Source organism: Heloderma suspectum, chromosome 2 (assembly GCF_057233095.1).
Source record: "Heloderma suspectum isolate Gila_16-S chromosome 2, 16-S_ref, whole genome shotgun sequence".
NCBI classification, from domain to species: domain Eukaryota; kingdom Metazoa; phylum Chordata; class Lepidosauria; order Squamata; family Helodermatidae; genus Heloderma; species Heloderma suspectum.
Genome location: NC_139459.1, coordinates 156829788 through 156850048, shown reverse-complemented (window position 1 = coordinate 156850048; position 20261 = coordinate 156829788). Strand labels below are relative to the sequence as shown.

Here is a 20261-nt window from a genome sequence, read left to right as displayed (position 1 = left end):
ATTTAAGCTAGATGAGCGTTTTTGCCTGTCTAGCAGAGGCTTCGGGGAGGGGCAAGGAAGGAGGCTGGGTAGCCAGATGATTGATCATATAGCTGTCGCCCTGGTCCTCTCCCCTGGAAACTCCCCCCTTCCCCCCACCTCTGTTTTTTGAGTGCGGAGAGGTCGCCGGCATGCTTCTCTCCGTGCCAGCTATGAGGGGGTGGGGGTAGGGAGTGCAGTTTCCTGGCTCCAAGTTCAGAGCCCTGTTTCCAATCTCAGAGCCAGGAAACAAAATAATCCCATGCCCCGCCAGACGCTGTCTGGCAGTGGTAGGATTGCTCTCTTAGTCAGTTTCTCTATTTTTGAGCTGTGTTCCATAGCTGCATTTGCTGTGGTTGAAGTCTCTATGATTTGTGTAGAAACTGCACCTAGTTTTGTTTCTAATGGGGAGAGCTCTTCCTTCGGTGCAAAAGCCAAGTCCTCTGCCAAATCTGCTCTGAGTTGCTGGCTTAACAATAAGATATCTATGTCTTTTGACAGAGTGCTTGTCAGTTTCCCACGCTTTGTTGTCTTTGTGTCACCCTTTGCCATGACAGTTCCTTCCTTTTCAGTACTTTGAGCTGTTGGTCGTATCAGCTATGGAACCAGTGAGCTTTGGTATTTTTCTGTGCTGCCAGTTGGTTCTCTGCTGCACCCCCTTTGTGGATGCAGTATCTAGAAGTTGAAGAATTAGAAATTACCATTGTCAACACATAAAAGAAGCCTGGGGATTAGAAAGGTATGCTTCCATCTTGCTCACTGGCAAGCTACGCCCCCTCACTATTTTTATTTGGCTGGCCAGGTGGGAGGGAGTACTATGGAAAACCACCTCAGCATTACTGCCTTATCTAAAACAGCTCCACATCCAAAGGAAAACTATTAAAAATGGCCATTCCAAGCTCTGCATGATGAATTTATTCACGGGAGAGAAAAGGCACTTTTAATACCCATTGAAATCCTAACTGTCACGCCTTTCTCCTGCATGGCTGAGAAGGGAGGCTTCCCCATCACCTGGGAGGAAAAAAGCCCATTGAACGAGCAACAGGGAGAAGAAGCAGTCATTGAAGTCAATGGGAGGAAGTTCCAAGTAAATTTATTTATTTTTTTATTAAATTTATTAATCGCCCATCTGGCTGGTCACCCAGCCACTCTGGGCAATATACAATAATAAAACAATTTAAAACAATAAAATTCTACATTAAAAACATACCCTAAGAATACCCTAACCCATCCCAAATGCCTGCCTGAACCACGTTTTTAATGTGTGGTGGAAGCTCATTAAATGCATTGAAGGGGATCCACTCCTATGCATGCCTAATCAGAAGCAAGCCACACAGATTTCAATGGCACTTACTCCCAGGAAAGGAAAGCCTTACAGCCAGTGTGTTTACTCAGAAGTAAGCATTGCTGTATTCAAGGGATCTTGGAGCCTGTAGTGGAATGGGAGAGAGGCAGAAGCAGTCACTGGAAGTGGTCAGTGACCTGCCCCCCTTCCCACCAATCTCTTGTCATGACAATGCTATTCAACACCTCCCAGCAACACCCCCTAGCACGCGCCCACACAACGCGGGACAAAGCCCTAAAGGGGAAATAAATGACAGGGAGGAAATGGCGATTCCAGTCGCAAGCACAGAAAATGCTGGGTTTCCCCCGTTCTCAGAAAACACGGAAAGAGGTAGTGGCAGGGGTGCAGTGGTGGGGGTCCCCACCAGGACAAAGACCCAGGCCTTTTTTTAGAGCCAGGCCTCAGGCAGGTTCCTCCCACTCCCAGCCTGCCGCTGCGGGGCAGGTGGCTGGAAGAGCCTGAGATGCTGTGGTGAGCGGGCGCTGCGGCTGCTACAGCAGCTACTCCCCCCAAAGCTGCAAGCACGGGGCAAGAAGAACGGCAAATTCCCCCCTCCCCTGAGAGGCCGCCTGGGCAAGGCAGCCTGGCCTGGCCAAGGGTTAATGCACCCTCTCTGGCAGCCCGCCTTCTCTCGCTCCGAGAGGGAGGAGCTGCCACCTTGCCTGCGCCTGAGACTGCACCGCCGCCATCTGGTTTCAGGGAAGGACGGGAGCACGTGGGCCAGGCTAAGTTGCTTGCTGGAGACGCTGATTGCGATCGTCAATCCTGCGCCCCCAGCCAGTTGTGGAGCGGCAGCAAACCAGCACGCAGACACAACGCGCCCGAGAACACGCTGGCCAACATCAGACTCAGGCAGGTTAGCTCAGTCGGTTTGTTGAGTGGAGGTCAGCCAGAGAAGGCAGTGGGGTGTGGGGTCGGGGCGTGGGGTGGGGTGGGCAGAGAGAAGAAGGAGGAAGTCTATATTCCTATAAGTTTCATTGAAAAATCAATGAAATTTAAAAAATTTAAATGATAAGAAGTACCTGGGAATAAACCCCACTGAAATCTATATGCTTACTTCTGAGAAGACATGTACATGGATATTGGGAGCCCCGACGCAGCGGCCACTTCGCCTGCCTCCACACAGCTCTGGGCAGGGGGCCGCAGAATGTCTCCATTGCACCTCTCACCCAGCCTTTCCCAACCTTGTGCCCTCCAGATGTGTTGGACTGCAAATCCTATCATCCCCCCTCCCAGCCAGCATAGCCAATATGCTGTCGCCGATAGGGGTTGTCGTCCAGCAAATCTGGAGGGCGCCAGGTGGGGGAAGGCTGCAGCCTGCTACGTTTCCTCTTGGCTGTTCCTGCAAAGGGTGAAGCCCTAAGGTGCACATTAGCAGCAACCCTGATGGTCTTTAAATAAATGTGTTAAGTAAAGCAGCGTTTTTCTTGTTCTCCCTCTACACACACACACACACACACACACACCCCCTACATATATTTGCTTTGCACTTACTTGAGAGTAAACCCCGTAGCCATTCTATCCATATGATAGGGTTACTATTTTATCTGAGGTAGGAAAAAAATTCATAATCACTGTTGTCCCTACCTGATGTATTATTTATTTAATTGATTGATTGATTGGATGTACAGTCTACTTCATCCCAAAGGCTCAGGGCTGGTAACAATATGCTAGTCAATCTACTTTGTCTTTCTCTGTTGCTGGTCACCAAAAGACAGTTTGAATAAAACATGTCTTCAGCTGCTTCTTGAAGATGCACAGACTTTGGTTTTTACAATATATGTGGTACTTTACAGAGACTCATAAGCAAGAAAGTCAGGTCTCTGCCCCTAGTATTACAAAAATTGTGTTCTTTCCTGGTAACTTTCCAATTTGTTTGCCAAGAACGAGAGGAGGCAGAGATCTGGTCCAACACGATTTTATTCTGCAGAATAAGGCACCCTTTGGGGCTAACGCACCAACAAAGATCACAATCAAGTAATGTGATCCAGAGGCTTATATACACAAGTCTCTGGCGGCTGTCTTACGCCTGCTCTCTACCACTTTCTTTGTCTAGCTGAAAGGGAGACAGGAAACAGACAACACCTTTTACATACTCAGGCATGCATAGAGAGAGGCAGCAGAGAGAGAGTTGTGTACTATGTAAACACATTCTTGGCATTCCTGAGTCTCTGATAAGGCACTGTGTCTTTGTTTAGCATGGCAGTCTCACGCAGATGATACCACCCTAATGGCTGAAAGCGAAGAGGATCTAAAGAGCCTCTTGTTGAGGGTGAAAGAGGAGAGTGCAAAAGCTGGTTTGAAACTCAACATTAAAAAAACGAAGATCATGGCATCTGGCCCCATCACTTCCTGGCATATGGAACGGGAAGAAATGGAAGCAGTGACAGATTTTATTTTCTTGGGCTCCAAGATCACTGCAGACGGTGACTGTAGCCATGAAATTAAAAGACGCTTGCCCCTTGGGAGGAAAGCTGTGGCAAACCTAGACAGCATAGTAAGAAGCAGAGACATCACCTTGCCAACAAAGGTCCGTCTAATCAAAGCTATGGTTTTCCCAGTAGTAACGTATGGCTGTGAGAGCTGGACTATAAGGAAGGCTGAGCACCGAAGAATTGATGCTTTCGAACTGTGGTGCTGGAGAAGACTCTTACGAGTCCCCTGGACTGCAAGGAGGTCAAACCAGTCAATCCTAAAGGAAATCAACCCTGAGTGCTCATTGGAAGGACAGATACTGAAGCTGAAGCTCAAATATTTTGGCCACCTAGTGCAAAGAGAAAACTCTCTGGAAAAGACCCTGATGGTGGGAAAGACTGAAGGCAAAAGGAGAAGGGGACGGCAGAGGATGAGATGGCTAGATGGCATCACTGATGCAATGAATATGGACTTGAGCACGCTCCGGGAGAGAGCGCAGGACAGGAAGGCCTGGCGTGCTATGGTCCATGGGGTCACGAAGAGTCGGACACGACTGAACGACTGAACAACAACAAACAACAAAGCTTATAAAATCATGGGATAACAGACATATTACAACTGACATTTATATAACACCAGAAGCTTACAATCTAAATTTAAATTTAATTTGTAATCTAAAGTTACATAGCTGTTTGAAACTTAATTTTTGATTATACAAGCTATTATTATTATTATCATCATCATTATTATCATTATTACGTTCTCCTTTTTTCTCACACCATTTAGATATAATGTACCTTTAGGAAATAACGCTGTGGAGATGTGATTGGCCTAGATAGACTCTTGTCCTCCTCTTGAAAATATGCTCCCATTGCTTTGTACCTTTTATTAAAAGAACACACATAAAGCTGATTTATATACCCTTAACTGAGGTTTGTTTATAGCGAGGGACCTCATTACTACATCACCCTTAAAACTCCTGATGCTTAAACTTGTTCTTGGCAGTTCTCCAGACTATACCCCAGTACCAGCAGCCAGAGCCAGCTAGAGCACCATCCTATCCCACTCCCACAATCCCAGGGCAGGAAAAGAGAACAGGGCCATAGAAATACACCAGCTCCATCAGTAAGTGTGTTTAGGATTGGTGCCATTCTGTGCTTTACAATGGGGCGGGGGTGGTGGTGGAGAAATGTTATGGAAAAGTTTCACATCTTGATGAGCATGAAAAAGAGGGAGGCAGATGGGTGGTGCAAATGAGAAGCAAGATGATGTCTTGTTCAGGTATTGAATTATTAATATTCATTGTAAGAGTTGGTTTGTGCCAGTTTTTAGGATTTATCACACAATCCTATGTGTGTTTACTCAGAAGTCAGTTCTACTATGTTCATTTGCCAATTGGACTTTCTCCCAGGTAAGCATGCATAGGACTGCGGCCTTAGCTGCCTTCCCAAGATCTCTGTAATCTAATTCAAAATAAACACACATTTGATTGCACTGTTAATTCTTGAACATTAATTTCTACACTAAGTGGAATTGCCAGATGCAACCTGCTCTGTCAGCTACAATTTTTGGTACAAGGTTGGCATGTACCTGGGCAAACAAACCCTGGTGGAGGGGAGGGAAACAGAAAAAAATCATTTGCGGGGAGGGGAGAAAGAAGGTGTGTGTGTGTGTGTGTGTGTGTGTGGTTCAATCCAGCTGGCTGTGTGGACATTTCTGTTGGAGGGGGAGAGGGGAGATGTAATGAAGGCGCTTAGGGAAAGCTAGTGGGTAATGTTGGGGTGCTAACGGAGTGTGCAAGGGTGTTACTTAAATGAGAAGGGATCTGTCCATGAAGGCTGAGTTGAGAGGGTGAAGCTTCCATAGAGTATCATATTTTGAAAACCCAAAATGTTTGTGAGTGAGTGAGAAGGTGGGTGAAAAAGATTTTAACACTCCTGCATTTTTTCTCAGACGTCCAATTGAGATACCACTGCCTTACTCTCAGCTGCACTGTTTTTGGATCCCAGATGAAGTACTTTAGAGCAGGTAAAGAAATATTAAGTATTTTAATAATTGTTAACGTACATTTTTATCCCACTTTTCCTCCAAGGAGTTCAGTGTAGCTTAAAGTTCTTCCCCTTGCCCATTTTATCTTTGCAACAATGCTAGGAGGTAGATAACTGAGAAGTGAGCTTCATGGCAAAGTACCTTGGTCTCCCAAATCCTAGTCCCCCACTTGGTTGTCATTTCAGAATTATTAAAATCAAAATGTTTCTGGCAACATTTAGTCCCCTGAGAGAGGGGGAGGGAGGTGGGAAGCCTATCCACAAAGAAGTTTTGTTCTGGTTCTATTCCACTGTAACTGCCAGAGCTTTCCCCAAAGCTTCCTGGGAAGTGTTGTTCTGTGGTCTTTAAAGGAAATTTCTCATCACCTCACCAAACTAGTCCCCAGAATTCTTTGGGGAAAGCTACAGCAGTGAGCCAGGGAGGGAGAAAGGGGGCAGAGGGGAAAGTTCTTTGTTTTTTTTATTCCTGTAGGGCTGAGTCAGTTATGCAGGTCCCAATGGGTGTCAAGTCCAAGCAGGCCTTTATTAGTTGCTACTTCAAAAAGACAAGACAAGTGGAGAGTGAGAGTTCTTCAACTGCAGTAGAGACAGTGAATCCTAATTATAGCATCCCATCTACATCATCAAGCAGTTTGGTAGCAACAGCAGATGAATGTGTAGACACTGAATTCAGTAATTCAAGCAGTATCTCCGACAGTGAGAAAGGAGTCAGTCAGTCAACTGGTGATACTGATAGAGAAGCAGAAAGCAGTATTCAAACCTGGCCAGATATTTGGTCACTAGAAGTGTGGGAAAACAGGAAAGGCTTGAATCCATGGCTGAGACGTGAATCAGGCAGACTGGGTTGTTCTGTATGCTCCAAAGCTAAGCATTTAGGAACAATGAAAGTACAAGGTGCTTCATTCTCAAGAGAATGGTGTGTAAGTTCTGTTACATACAATGGAACTTCAAGGAAAACACAATTTGAGTCACTCTGAAAGAAGATAATGGAGCACTCCAAATCATTTGCCCACATGCGTGCACAGAAAATAGCAGATCTAGCTGAAAGGCAACACATGGAGACTTGCATTGGTCGTTGCAATGCATCCCTAAGGGAAAGTACCCGCAAGGTTTTTATGACTGCCTATTATTTAGCAAAAAAGGGTAGACCCTAGTCTGATCACTTTGACCTACTAGAGCTACAGGAACTAAATGGTTTAGACCTTTCTAAAGGTCTGCGTTCCGGATACAGCACCACTCAAATTATTGATCACATTGCATCACTAATACGATCGGACATCTGTAAAGCAATACAAAATATCAGTGGCAAGATATCAGTCCTTACTGATGAGTCCACAAATCTCAGTGACATAAGCACATTAATAGTGTATCTAAAATGTGAATATGACAAAGAAAAAGACCCATTTTTCATTTTTCTTGACTTAATAGAACTTCCAGGAACAAGTGCACAAACAATAACAGAGGTACTCCTTAACTGTCTTGCATCCCACGGGTTCCATCTTGCATACCTACCTTCAACAAAATCTTGTATCTTTTGTTAACAATGGAGCTAGTGTAATGCTAGGAAGGAAATTAGGAGTTGCACAATGCCTTCTTGAAATATGTCCTAACATCATTGTATGGCATTGCCTGAACCACAGGTTAGAGCTAGCTGTTGAGGATACAGTTTCAGAAGTCCATGGTGTGAATCATTTCCGTGTATTCATGGACAAGCTTTATTTGTTATATAGTAGGTCACCACAAAATCAGAGAGAGCTCAGAAAATGCTCAGAGCAGCTGGATGAGCAGATAAAGAGGACTGGTGAGGTCTTGGATGTCAGATGGGTTGCAGGTTCCTTTAGGATGATTTCAGCAGTTTGGAAAAACTGTTCTTCTCTGTGTTTATGCTTCAAGTCTGCTAGTGAGGATGGACATCGATCACAGGCAGATAGATTTTCTTTTAATGGTCTGTATAACCGTTTGTCTTCCAAACAATTTCTGCTTAACCTAGTCCTTCTGTATGATGTCTTGAATGAGCTGACAATCCTTTTGGAATATCTGCAGGGAAGAACCACTACTGCCATGAAAGCAGACAGACATATTAGAAGATCTATTAGAATCCTGGGGACCTTGCAGAGAAAGGAAAGGCCATTTTGGAAGCAGAATCTGCAGTCTGAAAAAATAGATTTTGCTCTGTCATACTGACCAATAACAGGAAGATAGTATCCATTCATTGTGGTCAGTTCATAACTAGCATAGTGAACAACATGAAACAGCGCCTACTTACAGTGACTCCAACAAAACCTAAAGCTGAAGGGTCCATCCCTGACATCATAAAGGAGCTTCAGGTCCTGGAACATGATGAGTGGCCAACAGAAATCCAGCCAAGATTTGGAGAAGAGGAAGTGGCATCACTGTGCACTCCAGTTAATCCTGCAATCTCAGCGTTCAGAGACTACTTGGATAACAATGGCCGGCAGGTACTACCTGCCTTAAATTCTTTGATGCAATGCACCAAGGTAATCCCAAGCAGCAGCACATTGGAATGTGAAAGAGGTTTCAGTAACATGAACTTGATTATTTTTGAAACACAATCTAGACTACCAATCCATCATGTGTCATCACTGCTGTTCATAAAAATAAGAAGGCTACATAAAAGGTTGATCTATGCTTAGTCATGCTTAGAGTATACTCACTAAAATCAATGGGAAAAGTTAGTTATGACTTATGCCTACCTTAAGTTCCTCTGATTTCAGAAAGTCTGCTCTAAGTATGACTAAGTCTGGATCCAACTAAAACACCATAAGAGATGGCTGAATATTTTGAGAAACCACTAGAACCACTGAACTATGGACTCTGAAAAAAAAACAACCCTATGAAGTCAGTGGTGCAGAGGCCAAAAAATGTTGACAGAAACCGGAACAGTGATCAACAATCCAGACTGCTGTTCTAGGGAGAATATAACAAGATGTGTTACTGGCATTGTGGGTGATCAACTGGAACTTCTGGAAGCTATCATTGTCTTCTTCTTGCTGAACCTCAAAAAGGCATACCCTCATCCTGCATTCATTGCTCAGCAGAACTCCAAACAAAGTAAGTTACTGAAAGCTCATTTTTATTGTATAATCTTACAAGGTTGTATAATCTTAGAAGATGGCATGGCTGTGAGGGGGCATGGCTGTGACTATCACGAAGGGACCCTGCACTTCTGAATTTGACACTACACTACTGGGTAGTGGAACTTGTGAGATAGCGGCAGGAGAGCAGTGGCATCATCTAAACTTCCCGTGAAAATCAGTGATTAAAGAACAATCCTGTTTAAAAAAACCTCAGGTGTGAAGATTGTCCAGGTGTTGGGCAAGGAGGGAAGAGGGAGGTGAGGGAGAAGGGATGGGGCGGGGGGAGAAGGGTTTTGAAGACAGTCCTTTTGTCATGGTTGCAATGCAGTCACTTACTATGTTTTAATAGTCCAAATTTCAATGAATGTACAAGATGCTGGTCTGAGAAGATTAAAAGCATGAACTGCAGATCTAATGCTTAATATGTTAGATAGCTTAAACATAATTTCTGTTAATATGAATGATCTGGGAACTCCAGCTAAATGATACAGAATAGTGCAGACCATCCATAAATTGAGTTCTGATGTTTTAATGCTACAGGAAACGTGTCATAGAAAATATGTACAACATCTTAATAATCATACATCCTTGGGAGAACGACACAGTGCTAGTGGAATGTCAAAATCAAGGGGACTAGCTATAATCTTTATTAAGAGCTCTAGACCTGAAGTTATAGATCAGTTAAAGGACCGAGATAATAGGTATATAGTAATGAAAGGCAAATTGAGAGACACATTATTAACCATTGGATCCTATTGTGCTCCTAATATAGCTCAAGCTGAATTTATGCAAAAATTCCTGGCTAAAGGTAGGCAGTTTGCATGGGGAGGAATAATCTTAGGAGGGGATACCAATTGTGTTTTGATTATAAAAATGGATACAAAATCAAGAACTAGAAAAATATCTACTGAAGAGGTAAGAATTGGGAGGCTATTTAAAAAGGAGGATCTAGTGGATGGATGGAAGTTTCTAAACCTTTTGATGAAACATTTGAAAAGCAAATAGCCAATGTTTCAAGGAAGCGTGATGTAGTAGTAATGGGGGACTTTGATTTCCCAGAGATTTGTTGCAAAAAATTCTGCAAAACATGGCCCCTCCAGGAAATTCCTGACTTATGTGGTGGATAACTTCTTCCTACAGAAAGTGGAGGAAGGAATGAGAGGATTGGCTATCCTTGACTTGATCCTAACCAACAGAGATGACTTAGGGCTGATTTACACTTACGTTTTTTTCCGCTTCCAATGAGGTTTCACTGCCCATTTTTCACACTACACAGTACCCGCCTCGAATTTGAACCGGAATTTCCTGCTTCCGTGCTACCGCTTTCAATACTCTGATATCCTGGTATTTCCCCTTAATGTGCTCTGTTTTTCCGCGTTTGTTACCGTATCTGGTCGTAGTCTCCTCCCACGCCTGTCCATATGGCGGTGTTTGTATTTCCCTCCTGTCCAATCACAGCTCTCGATGGCCCCATGTCATCTTCTGGCTACTGATTGCATAGCTTCCTCAGCACTCAATGTTTCTTCAGCAACAAGCAAAGGGCTGGATATGCGAACGCTTATCTGATCTCGGAAGCTCAGCAGGGTCGGCCCCGGTCAGTACTTGGATGGGAGACCGCCTCGAATCAGGCTTCCTGCATTGAGCAGGGGGTTGTTCTATCCCTTCAAATGAGACTAAGTTTTACCCCCTTCTATTCCCCGCTTCGGCTTTAAAAAATAAATAAAGGCGTTACCTTCGAATCTTCGAAGAAGTGAATCTTTGAAGAATCGTAGCTTCTCTAGCCCAATTGTTCTGCAAATTTGCCCAGGCAAATGTAAATGTTTTCACAGTCCCATCCATGTTCACTGCACAGAAAGAAAAACACACCCATATCCAGCCAGACAGTCCTCAGTGTCCATGGACTAAATCAATAAAAATGTCTGTGGACAATTTTAATGTCATCTCAGGAGCGGGGAACAAACACAGGGCAGTCTTCGAAGATGTGAAGCTTCGAAAATGCTAGCAGCTCCCCCCAAACGCAAATACTGGGTGCCGCTGCTGCTCCTCCTCCTTGCGCCGGCTATCAAGGGCTGGCGTGGGGAAAAGAGCATTGGCAGGCACCCCCCCAGCCTCTCGCCCTGGCCTCCAACAGGTCAGAGGAGAGAAGAAGATTGGTGCCTCCTTCCCTCCACCCCCACCTGCTACAGCGGTGGCAGCAAGGGACAAGCTGGTCATTTTCCCTAAGGCCAGGAAAACATGTGGAAAACGACCATCCTCTCCTGCGCCACTGCTGCTGTAGCAATGATGGGGGGAGGATGAGAGGCGCTGCCTTCTTCCCCTCTTCTTGCTGAGGGAACTGGTGTGCGGTGGGGGCGGGGGGGTAATTTCTCACAGGACTTCGAGCCCCAACAGGATGCTTGCGCAATCCCTACACACACACAGGGATAGAGGAAGAGAGGGACGGTGGGCGGCGAATCAGCAGAAACAGGAAGAGTTTCTGCTCCTCCAATGAGAGCCGCCGTCTTTAAGAGCACGAAAACAGCACAGCGCTCGAGCATAAACCGTGCTTGTCCATTTGATGAAGTACTGCAATGGGGAAACAGGGTGAGTGTGGATAATCACGATTTAATGCGATGGCATTTACCTCGCCAGTCTAACAAATTCGATGTGCTAGCAGACGCAATGTAGATCAGCCCTTAGTGGATAAAGTAGCTGTTACGGGAACTCTGGGGGAAAGCAACCATGTTATACTTGAGTTCTAGACTCTAAAGGAAGCAAAAGCTGAGTGTAGCCAGATGCGTACCCTGGATTTTAGGAAAGCCAGTTTTAATAAACTCAGAACAATGGGTTTATTAAAATTGTAAAAGATGGGAAAGGTTCCATGGCAAGCGACTCTAATGAGAAAAGGAGTCCAAGATGGGTGGGAGTTTTTAAACAAGGAAATTCTCAAGGCACAATTACAAACCATTCCAACAAGAAGAAAAGGTGGAAGACAACAGAAGAAGCCAATGTGGCTTCACAAACAGCTTAGAGATGAATTGAAAACAAAAAAACACACACATAGGAAGTGGAAGGAAGGCCCAGTGACAAAGGAAGAGTACAGGCAGGTAGCACAGAATAGCCATCAGGAAGGCTAAAGTTGAGAACGAGCTGAGGTTAGCGAGGGATGCTAAAAGTAACAAAAAGGCTTTCTTCAGATACATGTAAAAGAAAGAGGAAAGAAGTGGTGGTTCAGCTATTAAATAAGGATAGCAAAATGATCACAAATGAGAAAGAAAAGGCAGAAGTGCTCAATTCCTACTTTGGCTCAGTCTTCTCCCAAAAGAGGGTCTATGACCCCCCCTGGCAAAGGCGAAGTACAAGCTGAAGGGGCAGGATTGCAGCTTGAGATCGACAGGCATATGGTCAAGGAACACCTCATTACTTTGAATGAGTTCAAATCTCCAGGGCCAGATGAACTGCATCCTAGAGAAATAAAGGAACTGGCAGAAGAACTCTCAGAACCGCTGTCTACTATCTTTGAGAAATCATGGAGCATGGGTGAAGTGCCAGATGACTGGAGGAGGGCTAATGTTGTCCCTAACTTCAAAAAGGGCAAAAGGGAGGAATCTGGGAACTACAGACCAGGCAGTCTGACATCAATCCCTGGGAACATTCTGGAGCAGATTATAAAGTAATCCATCTGTAAGCACCTTGAAACAATGCAGTGATTACTCAAAGCCAACATGGATTTGTCAAGAACAAATCCTGCCAGAGGAATCTGATCTCTTTTTTTGATCAGGTAACCTCCCTTGTGGACTGTGGGAATGCTGTAGACATCATATACCTAGACTTCAGCAAAGCATTCGACAAAGTGCCCCATGATATCCTGATGAGCAAACTAGCTCTAGGTGGGCTAGATGAAACAACGATCAGGTGGATCCACAATAGGCTACAGAATCAGACAAAGAGTGCTTATCAATGGGATTGTCTCAAACTGGGGAGAGGTAATGAGTGGGGTACCGCAGGACTCAGTCCTGGGCCCAGTGCTTTTCGACATTTTTATTAATTACTTGGAGGAGGAGGTACAGGGAATGCTTATCATATTGGCAGAGGACACAAAATTGGGCGGGATAGCTAATACCCTGGAAAACAGAAACAATTCAAAGTGATCTTGATAGGCTAGAATGCTGGGCAGAAAACAACAGAATGAAATTTAATAGGGATAAATGCCAAGTTCTGCACCTAGGAAAAAAAACCAAATGCACAGTTCCAAGATGGGGAATACGTGGCTCACCACAAGCGAGAAGGATCTTGGAATTGTTGTAGATCACAAGCTGAATATGAGCTAACAATGTGATGTGGCTGCAAAAAAGACAAATGTTTTTTTGGGCTGCATTAATAGAAGCATAGCTTCCAAATCCTGGGAAGTACTAGTTTCCCTCTACTCAGCACTGGTTAGGCCTCATCTGGAGTACTATGTCCAGTTCTGGGCACCGCACTTTAAGAAGAATGCAGACAAGCTGGAGAGGGTTTAGAGGAGGGCAAAAAGATGATCAGGGGACTGGAAACAAAGCCCTATGAAGAGAGACTGAAAGAACTAGGCATGTTTAGCCTTGAGAAGAGAAGACTGAGGGGAGATATGATAGCGCTCTTCAAGTACTTGAAAGGTTGTCACAGAGAGGAAGGCCAGGATCTCTTCTCGATCATCCCAGAATGCAGAACTTGGAATAATGCGCTCAAGTTACAGGAAGCCAGATTCTGGCTGAACATCAGGAAAAACTTCCTGACCGTTAGAGCAATACGACAATGGAACCAATTACCTAGGGAGGTAATGGGCTCTCCCACGCTGGAGGCATTCAGGATGAGGCTGGATAGCCATCTGTCAGGGAAGCTCTAACTTGGATTCCTGCAGTGAGCAGAGGGTTGGATGCGATGGCCTTACAGTCCCCTTCCAAGCGTACTATTCTATGATTCTACTCTATGAAACCCTAAAACTAGAGATTATACTTTTTATCAAATAAATATTCAACCTACTCTTGTATAGATCATATATTTATTTCAGAATCGCTTACACCACCACTGTCCAGGATAGATTTTGCCCCCATCTTGGCATCTGACCATGCTCCAATATATGTACAATGGGGTTAATAACAACCCAATAAATAAATCCACGATTTGGAGGTTAAGCACCAATATACTCATGAATCCACAAGTTGTTGAAAAAATTAAAAACAATATTCAATTAGTTTATGAAACAAATGATATAGATGAAATGAAGTCTATATTACTATGGCACACCCTTAAAGCATATTTGAGAGGGAAATTTATAATGGAGGGATCAAGACTGAAGAAAGAAATAATTTGCAAGGAAAATTATATGTTAAAAAAGGATACTATCAGAAAAACACAAGAAATCAGGCTCTAAAAATATTAACTGAATTGACACGTACTAAAGCAGAACTAGAGGCTTTAGTGTCAGGGCCCAGCATCAGTACTGCAGTCGGCCTTGTAGGTTATAGCCAGGATTTGATTAGAAGTAGCGTGGAAGGGCTTGGTTCTATTCAGCCTCTGGAATGTCAGTCTGTCTAAGCTTATCTCTGGCAGTGTTCTCAGAACTGAGCCACGGGGATTCACCCAGCTCCCTGTCCACCTGCTGGTCTGGCCTTGGCAGGCAGGGAGGCTGGAAGCTGTCCGTGAGAACCTGACAGAGGTAGGGTGGGGTTTGCAGAAGGGTTGCCCAGGTTGAAGCGTCACTGCTGGAGGGCTGAGCAGTGACGCTCTGTTTAGATAGCGGCCTTGCTGAAAGGCTCAAGGCCCTTGTCTGTCAAGGGATCTGGAGGGGGTGTCTTACAGTCACGCCTTCTCTTTTAATCTGATGTAAAGGTGAAGAGCCTTTGCTAAGAAGATCTCGTCATCTTTGCCCAAAGCCTCCTCTGTTTGGATCTATCATCATCTCGGCTTTTGGAAGCACTCTGCACATGGTCTCTTCCTTAATTGGAACTTTGGATTGCTAAAGACTTGTCATGAAAAGTACTGTGAGGCTTTTCATAGACTTCAGCTCTCGTTTGCTGTGGATTGTGTTGTCTTTGTTTGTCGTCAGCTCAGTGTACTGGCAGGCTGGGTTTGATCTACAGCTTTTGGACTTTCCTCTGCCTGGACACATGCAGTGTGGAGTTACCAATGTGAAAGCAGTGGCACGGAACTCCCTGCGTGTCTGGGTTTACCCTGCCCTTGGTCGTGATAGGCCTCGACCATGTAGCCTGGAGTTACCAACAAAAGATTCAAAGTTGGACTCTCTATGGGTGTGGTTTTGTTTAGGCCTTTCAAGAATGTATCCTTGGATTGCCTTAGGGGTAATTCCAGGAATCATTCCCATTCCTTGTCTGTGGTTTGGAACCCCGTGTAAGGATTGCCTGGGTTAAGTATGCCAGTCCCTTCCCTTGTGTTAGGAATCGTGGAGATGGCAACGGGGAAACCACATTGATGAGGATCTCCGTCATGGAAGTAGTGTTTAGCTTTAGACTGTGCTGGAATTACATAGAGCTTATAGCTACTGGCCATCAGCTATATGATCTCTGAAAAGTGTAATCATTAAGCTTTTGCCATGGGATTTCCTGCAATGAAGAAATCTCACTGATTTGGGTGTCCGGTGTCAGATTGCCTGAGCGTGTGCACTGGGAGGATTGGGAATCCTGACAGCATATTCCTAGCCAAACCAAAAATGGAAGTAGAGCAAGGACCTAGAGGATCAGCTATCCTTGACTTGATCCTAACCAGCAGAGATGACTTAGTTGCTAAAGTAGCACTTACAGGGACTCTGGGGGAAAGTGATCATGTTATACTTGGGTTCTTCGTTCTAAAGGAAGCAAAAGCCGAGTGTAGACAAACGCGTACCCTAGATTTTAGGAAAGCCAGTTCTAATAAACTCAGAACAATGATCAGTAAGGTCCCATGGCAAGCGACCCTAACGAGAAAAGGAGTCCAAGATGGGTGGGAGTTTTTACAAAAGGAAATTCTCAAAGCACAATTACAAACCATTCCAACAAGAAGAAAAGGTGGAAGACAACAGAATAAGTCAATGTGGCTTCACAAAAAGCTTAGAGATGACCTGAAAACAAGAAAGGACACATATAGGAAGTGGAAGGAAGGCCAAGCTACAAAGGAAGAGTACAGGCAGGTAGCACAGAGTTGCAGGGATGGCGTCAGGAAGGTTAAAGCTGAGAACAAGCTGAGGTTAGCGAGGGATGCTAAAAGCAACAAAAAGGTTTTCTTCAGATATGTGCATAGTAAAAGACAAAGGAAAGAAATGGTGGTTCAGCTATTAAATAAGGATGGCAAAATGATAACAGATGAGAAAGAAAAGGCAGAAGTGCTCAATTCCTACTTTGGCTCAGTCTTCTCCCGAAAGAGGGTCTATGAGCCAGTCCCCTGGCAAAGGCGAAGTACAAGCTGAAGGGGCTGGATTGCAGCTTGAGACTGATAGGCATATGGTCAAGGAACACCTAACCTTCTTTGTGGACTGTGGGCATACTGTGGATATAATATACCTTGACTTCAGCAAAGCTTTTGACAAAGTGCCCCATGATATCCTTGATTAGCAAACTAGCTCAAAGTGGGCTAGATGGAACAACTCTCAGGTGGATCCACATTTGGCTACAGAATCGGACCCAGGGAGTGCTTGTCAATGGGAACTTCTCAAACTGGGGAGAGGTAATGAGCGAGGTACCACAGGACTCAGTCCTGGGGCCAGTGCTCTTCGACATTTTTATTAATTACTTGGAGGAGGAGGTGCAGGGAATGCTTATCAAATTGGCAGATGACACAAAATTGGGTGGGATAGCTAATACCCTGGAAGACAGAAACAGAATTCAAAGTGATCTTGATGGGCTAGAGTGCTGGGCAGAAAACAACAGAATGAAATTTAATAGGGATAAATGCCAAGTTCTGCACCTAGGAAAAAGAAACCAAATGCACAGTTCCAAGAGGGGCAATACTTGGCTCAGCAGTAGTGCAAGCAAGAAGGATCTTGGAATTGTTGTAGATCACAAGCGGAATATGAGCCAACAATGTGATGTGGCTGCCAAAAAGGCAAATGCTCTTTTGGGCTGCATTAATAGAAGCATAGCTTCCAAATCCCGGGAAGTACTAGTTTCCCTCTACTCAGCACTGGTTAGGCCTCATCTGGAGTACTGTGTCCAGTTCTGGGCTCTGCACTTTAAGAAGAATGCAGACAAGCTGGAGAGGGTTTAGAAGAGGACAAAGAAGATGATCAGGGGACTGAAAACAAAGCCCTGTGAGGAGAGACTGAAAGAACTGGGCACGTTTAGCCTTGAGAGGAAAAGACTGAAGTAGATATGATAGCGCTCTTCAAGTACTTGAAAGGTTGTCCCAGAGAGGAAAGCCAGGATGTCTTCTCGATCATCCCAGAGTGCAGGACATGGAATAATGGGCTCAAGTTACAGGAAGCCAGATTCCGTCTGAACATCAGGAAAAACATCCTGACTGTCAGAGCAATATGACAATTGAGCCAATCACCTAGGGAGGTTGTGGGCTCTCCCACACTGGAGGCATTCAAGATGAAGCTGGACAGCCATCTGTCAGGGATGCTTTGACTTGGATTCAAATTAATGTGTAGACCACATTAATTTCCTGCCTGGCATGATATACAGCTATTAATCTTCTGTAATATCTGCTTTCGACTAATAATAATGCAATAAATAAATACTTTGGGGTTTAATGTTCTCCAGTTTAATGTTGCTGTGTTGTACTTTCTTTATCTTTGGACCATTGAGCAAAGACTAAATATGTAAAGGATAAACTGCTTTATTTGCACTTATATCATCGATACTGTAATTTTTATATAACTTCAGATTTTTTAAATGATTTTTTTCACAATTAGAATCAAGAATGCAAACGTTATATCCCCCCCCCCCTTTGTTGCTTGTTTTTTGGAGGCTAAAATGTCAAAGTTAGTCAGTCAATAAAATAGGGTTAAGGCTGAAATTCATTTACCTGGGACTGGGAGTAAGTTGCATTATACTTAATGCTTTAAGTAATTATACTTACCTGTAAGTAGATATGTATAGAATTGCTCTGGGTAAGACTCTTAATATAAACACATGTAGAGCTGGGTCTTTTTATTCATTAAGTATTGATTTTCACTATCGTTAATATCAATATCTCTATGTTGTCTTGATTTTTGTATTTTTTATATTTTCAGAAAAAATTAAGTTCTTTATAACATTTAAAAATCATAAATCAGAAGCAAATAATTTTTTATTCATTTATAAGATTTATTAGCTGCATTTCAGGTACAAGAAATGACAAACCATTTAAAAAATCTTTGTCACTATTTTTGAACCAGTCAGATTATTTTTAGTTCCCTGTAACTGATGCATTTGAACTTTCAGAGTTATTAGTACTCAGTCCCTGTTCTTTAACTCATTAGAGTATTGACCAAGGGAAGCAGGATGAACATATGGTTCAGTTTGTGGGGGTCTGAGGGCCAAACTAGATGGTACATGGGACATACATGTAACAATTTCATAAGTTTTTTTAATGAAGATCAGCTGAGGAAGGTTATGATTGAGTGGAAAAGTTGTGGGAGTGAGTGCATAATCCCTTCCTTTAAATTATGGATTTTTTTCACTGAAAATTCCACCCAGTTGCTATTCAGATATGGAGAAAGACATATGGAGACACACATTTTCTCCTGTGCATAGAAACTTGGGAATTCCCTGATTTTGAGTTGGGGGGGGAATAAAACAGCCCAATCACTTATTCTTCCCGTTAAACTCACAATCTCCCACAGCTCCTTTTCCTTAAAATAAACATTGGGTGACTTATGTATAATGTCTGCTTTGGCCCTCTAACTCACTTTCCTCCTGCGACCATCAGTCAAGGGCCAAATTATACATTATATGGAGTTCTGCGTAATGTCCTCCTTTGTGGGCTCCTTCACACAGAGCTTTTACCCTGCGATTGAGATTGCTCTTTCACAGAAATTTGTGGGCTCTTTACATGACACCGTGACCCTCCAGGACGTCTCCTGCACGAAATGCCCTTTGTTCTTTTTTTAAATAGATTGCAGGTAATGAGCTATCAAATTACGCCGTTGTGTTCCGCTTCAGTTTCCTCCGTGAAAAGAGTTAAAGTGGCAAGAAGGGGAGTGAGATCAATGAAAGATAATGGAAGGCTCAGCTATGGGGAGAAGGGGGGTAAGGGGAGGGGGAAAGGAAGCACGTGTAAAGGGAGTCAGTTGTGATCCTGCATTTAAAATGGAAGCAGAAAGCCCCGTTTTACATGCAGGATTTTAGGCTGGTGTAGAGATGCCCTATATTATACTCCCATATATACACACATTAAAAAGCAAAACAGTGGTTAGGGCCAAACTAGGCATTACGTAGTGGATGCATGTAACAGTCTCTTTATAGTTATCTTTTAAATGAAAAACAGCTGAGAAAGATTAGGGCTAGATCTACACTACTGCTTTATATCGGTAGTGAAGTGCACTGATAAGTATGGGGACACATTACATATTCGCTATACTGCTATCGTAGTGTTATTTCCTGCTTTTTATTCCACATTATCCAAAATACTGCAACAAATGTCATTGTGTGTCCTACAAGTTATAGATGCACAAGAGAGATAAATGCAGGATCACAATGACTCCCTTTTTCATGTGCTTCTTTTCCCCCCATCCCCTTCCCCCTCCATCCCCATATCCGAGTCTTCCATTATCTTTCATTGATCTCGCTCTTCTTCTTGCCACTTTAACTCTTTTCATGGAGGAAACTGAAGCAGAACACAATAGGGTAATTTGATAGCTCATTATCTGCGATCTATTTAAAAACGGAACAAAGGGCATTTAGTGCAGGAGACGCCTTGAATAATCACAGCGTCAGTCACGAAGAGTCGGAAGCGAAGAGTTGGAAGCGACTGACCGAATAAACAATAACATGTAAAGAGCCTGCAATGCAAACTTCTGTGAAGGAGCAATCTCAATCACAGGACAAAAGCTCAGTGTGAAGAAGCCCAGAGTGTTACCATGATGAGATTGTAATGATATCACACAAAGTGTAGATCTGGCCTGCGATCAAGAGCAAAAGGATGATGGGGAGGAGGGACTGCTTAACATGTTGCTAAAACATGTTCCTCATATAACCTGAAGCCACTTTTCCACCAACACAGAAAAATATATGTTTTAGCTGTAGCTTTTTTTCCACTGATGGAAAACAGAAAAATAGCATGGGAAAAGATTATAGTTCCTTCCTCTTATAAAATTTGCACCCTCTCACTTTTCAGTAAACGAACAGCACAAACCTGTGTAATGGCTAGTTTGGCCCTCAGCCAACCTTGGCTTTCATTTTTTAATAA

At 43.7% G+C, this 20261-nt stretch overlaps 1 protein-coding gene across 1 annotated transcript in view; it reads left to right on the top strand.

Moving 5' to 3' along the window:
• The first annotated feature begins 1602 nt into the window (after positions 1-1602).
• Positions 1603-20261, top strand: part of SYCE3 (synaptonemal complex central element protein 3) — a 38815-nt gene continuing 20156 nt past the window's right edge. The window contains exons 1-2 of the mRNA XM_084835288.1: positions 1603-2215; positions 3562-4903. Coding sequence (XP_084691414.1) covers positions 1966-2215; positions 3562-4343 — 1032 coding nt within the window. The 5' untranslated portion in view covers positions 1603-1965 and the 3' untranslated portion in view covers positions 4344-4903. Of the gene's footprint in view, positions 2216-3561 lie in introns of the transcript that reaches the window.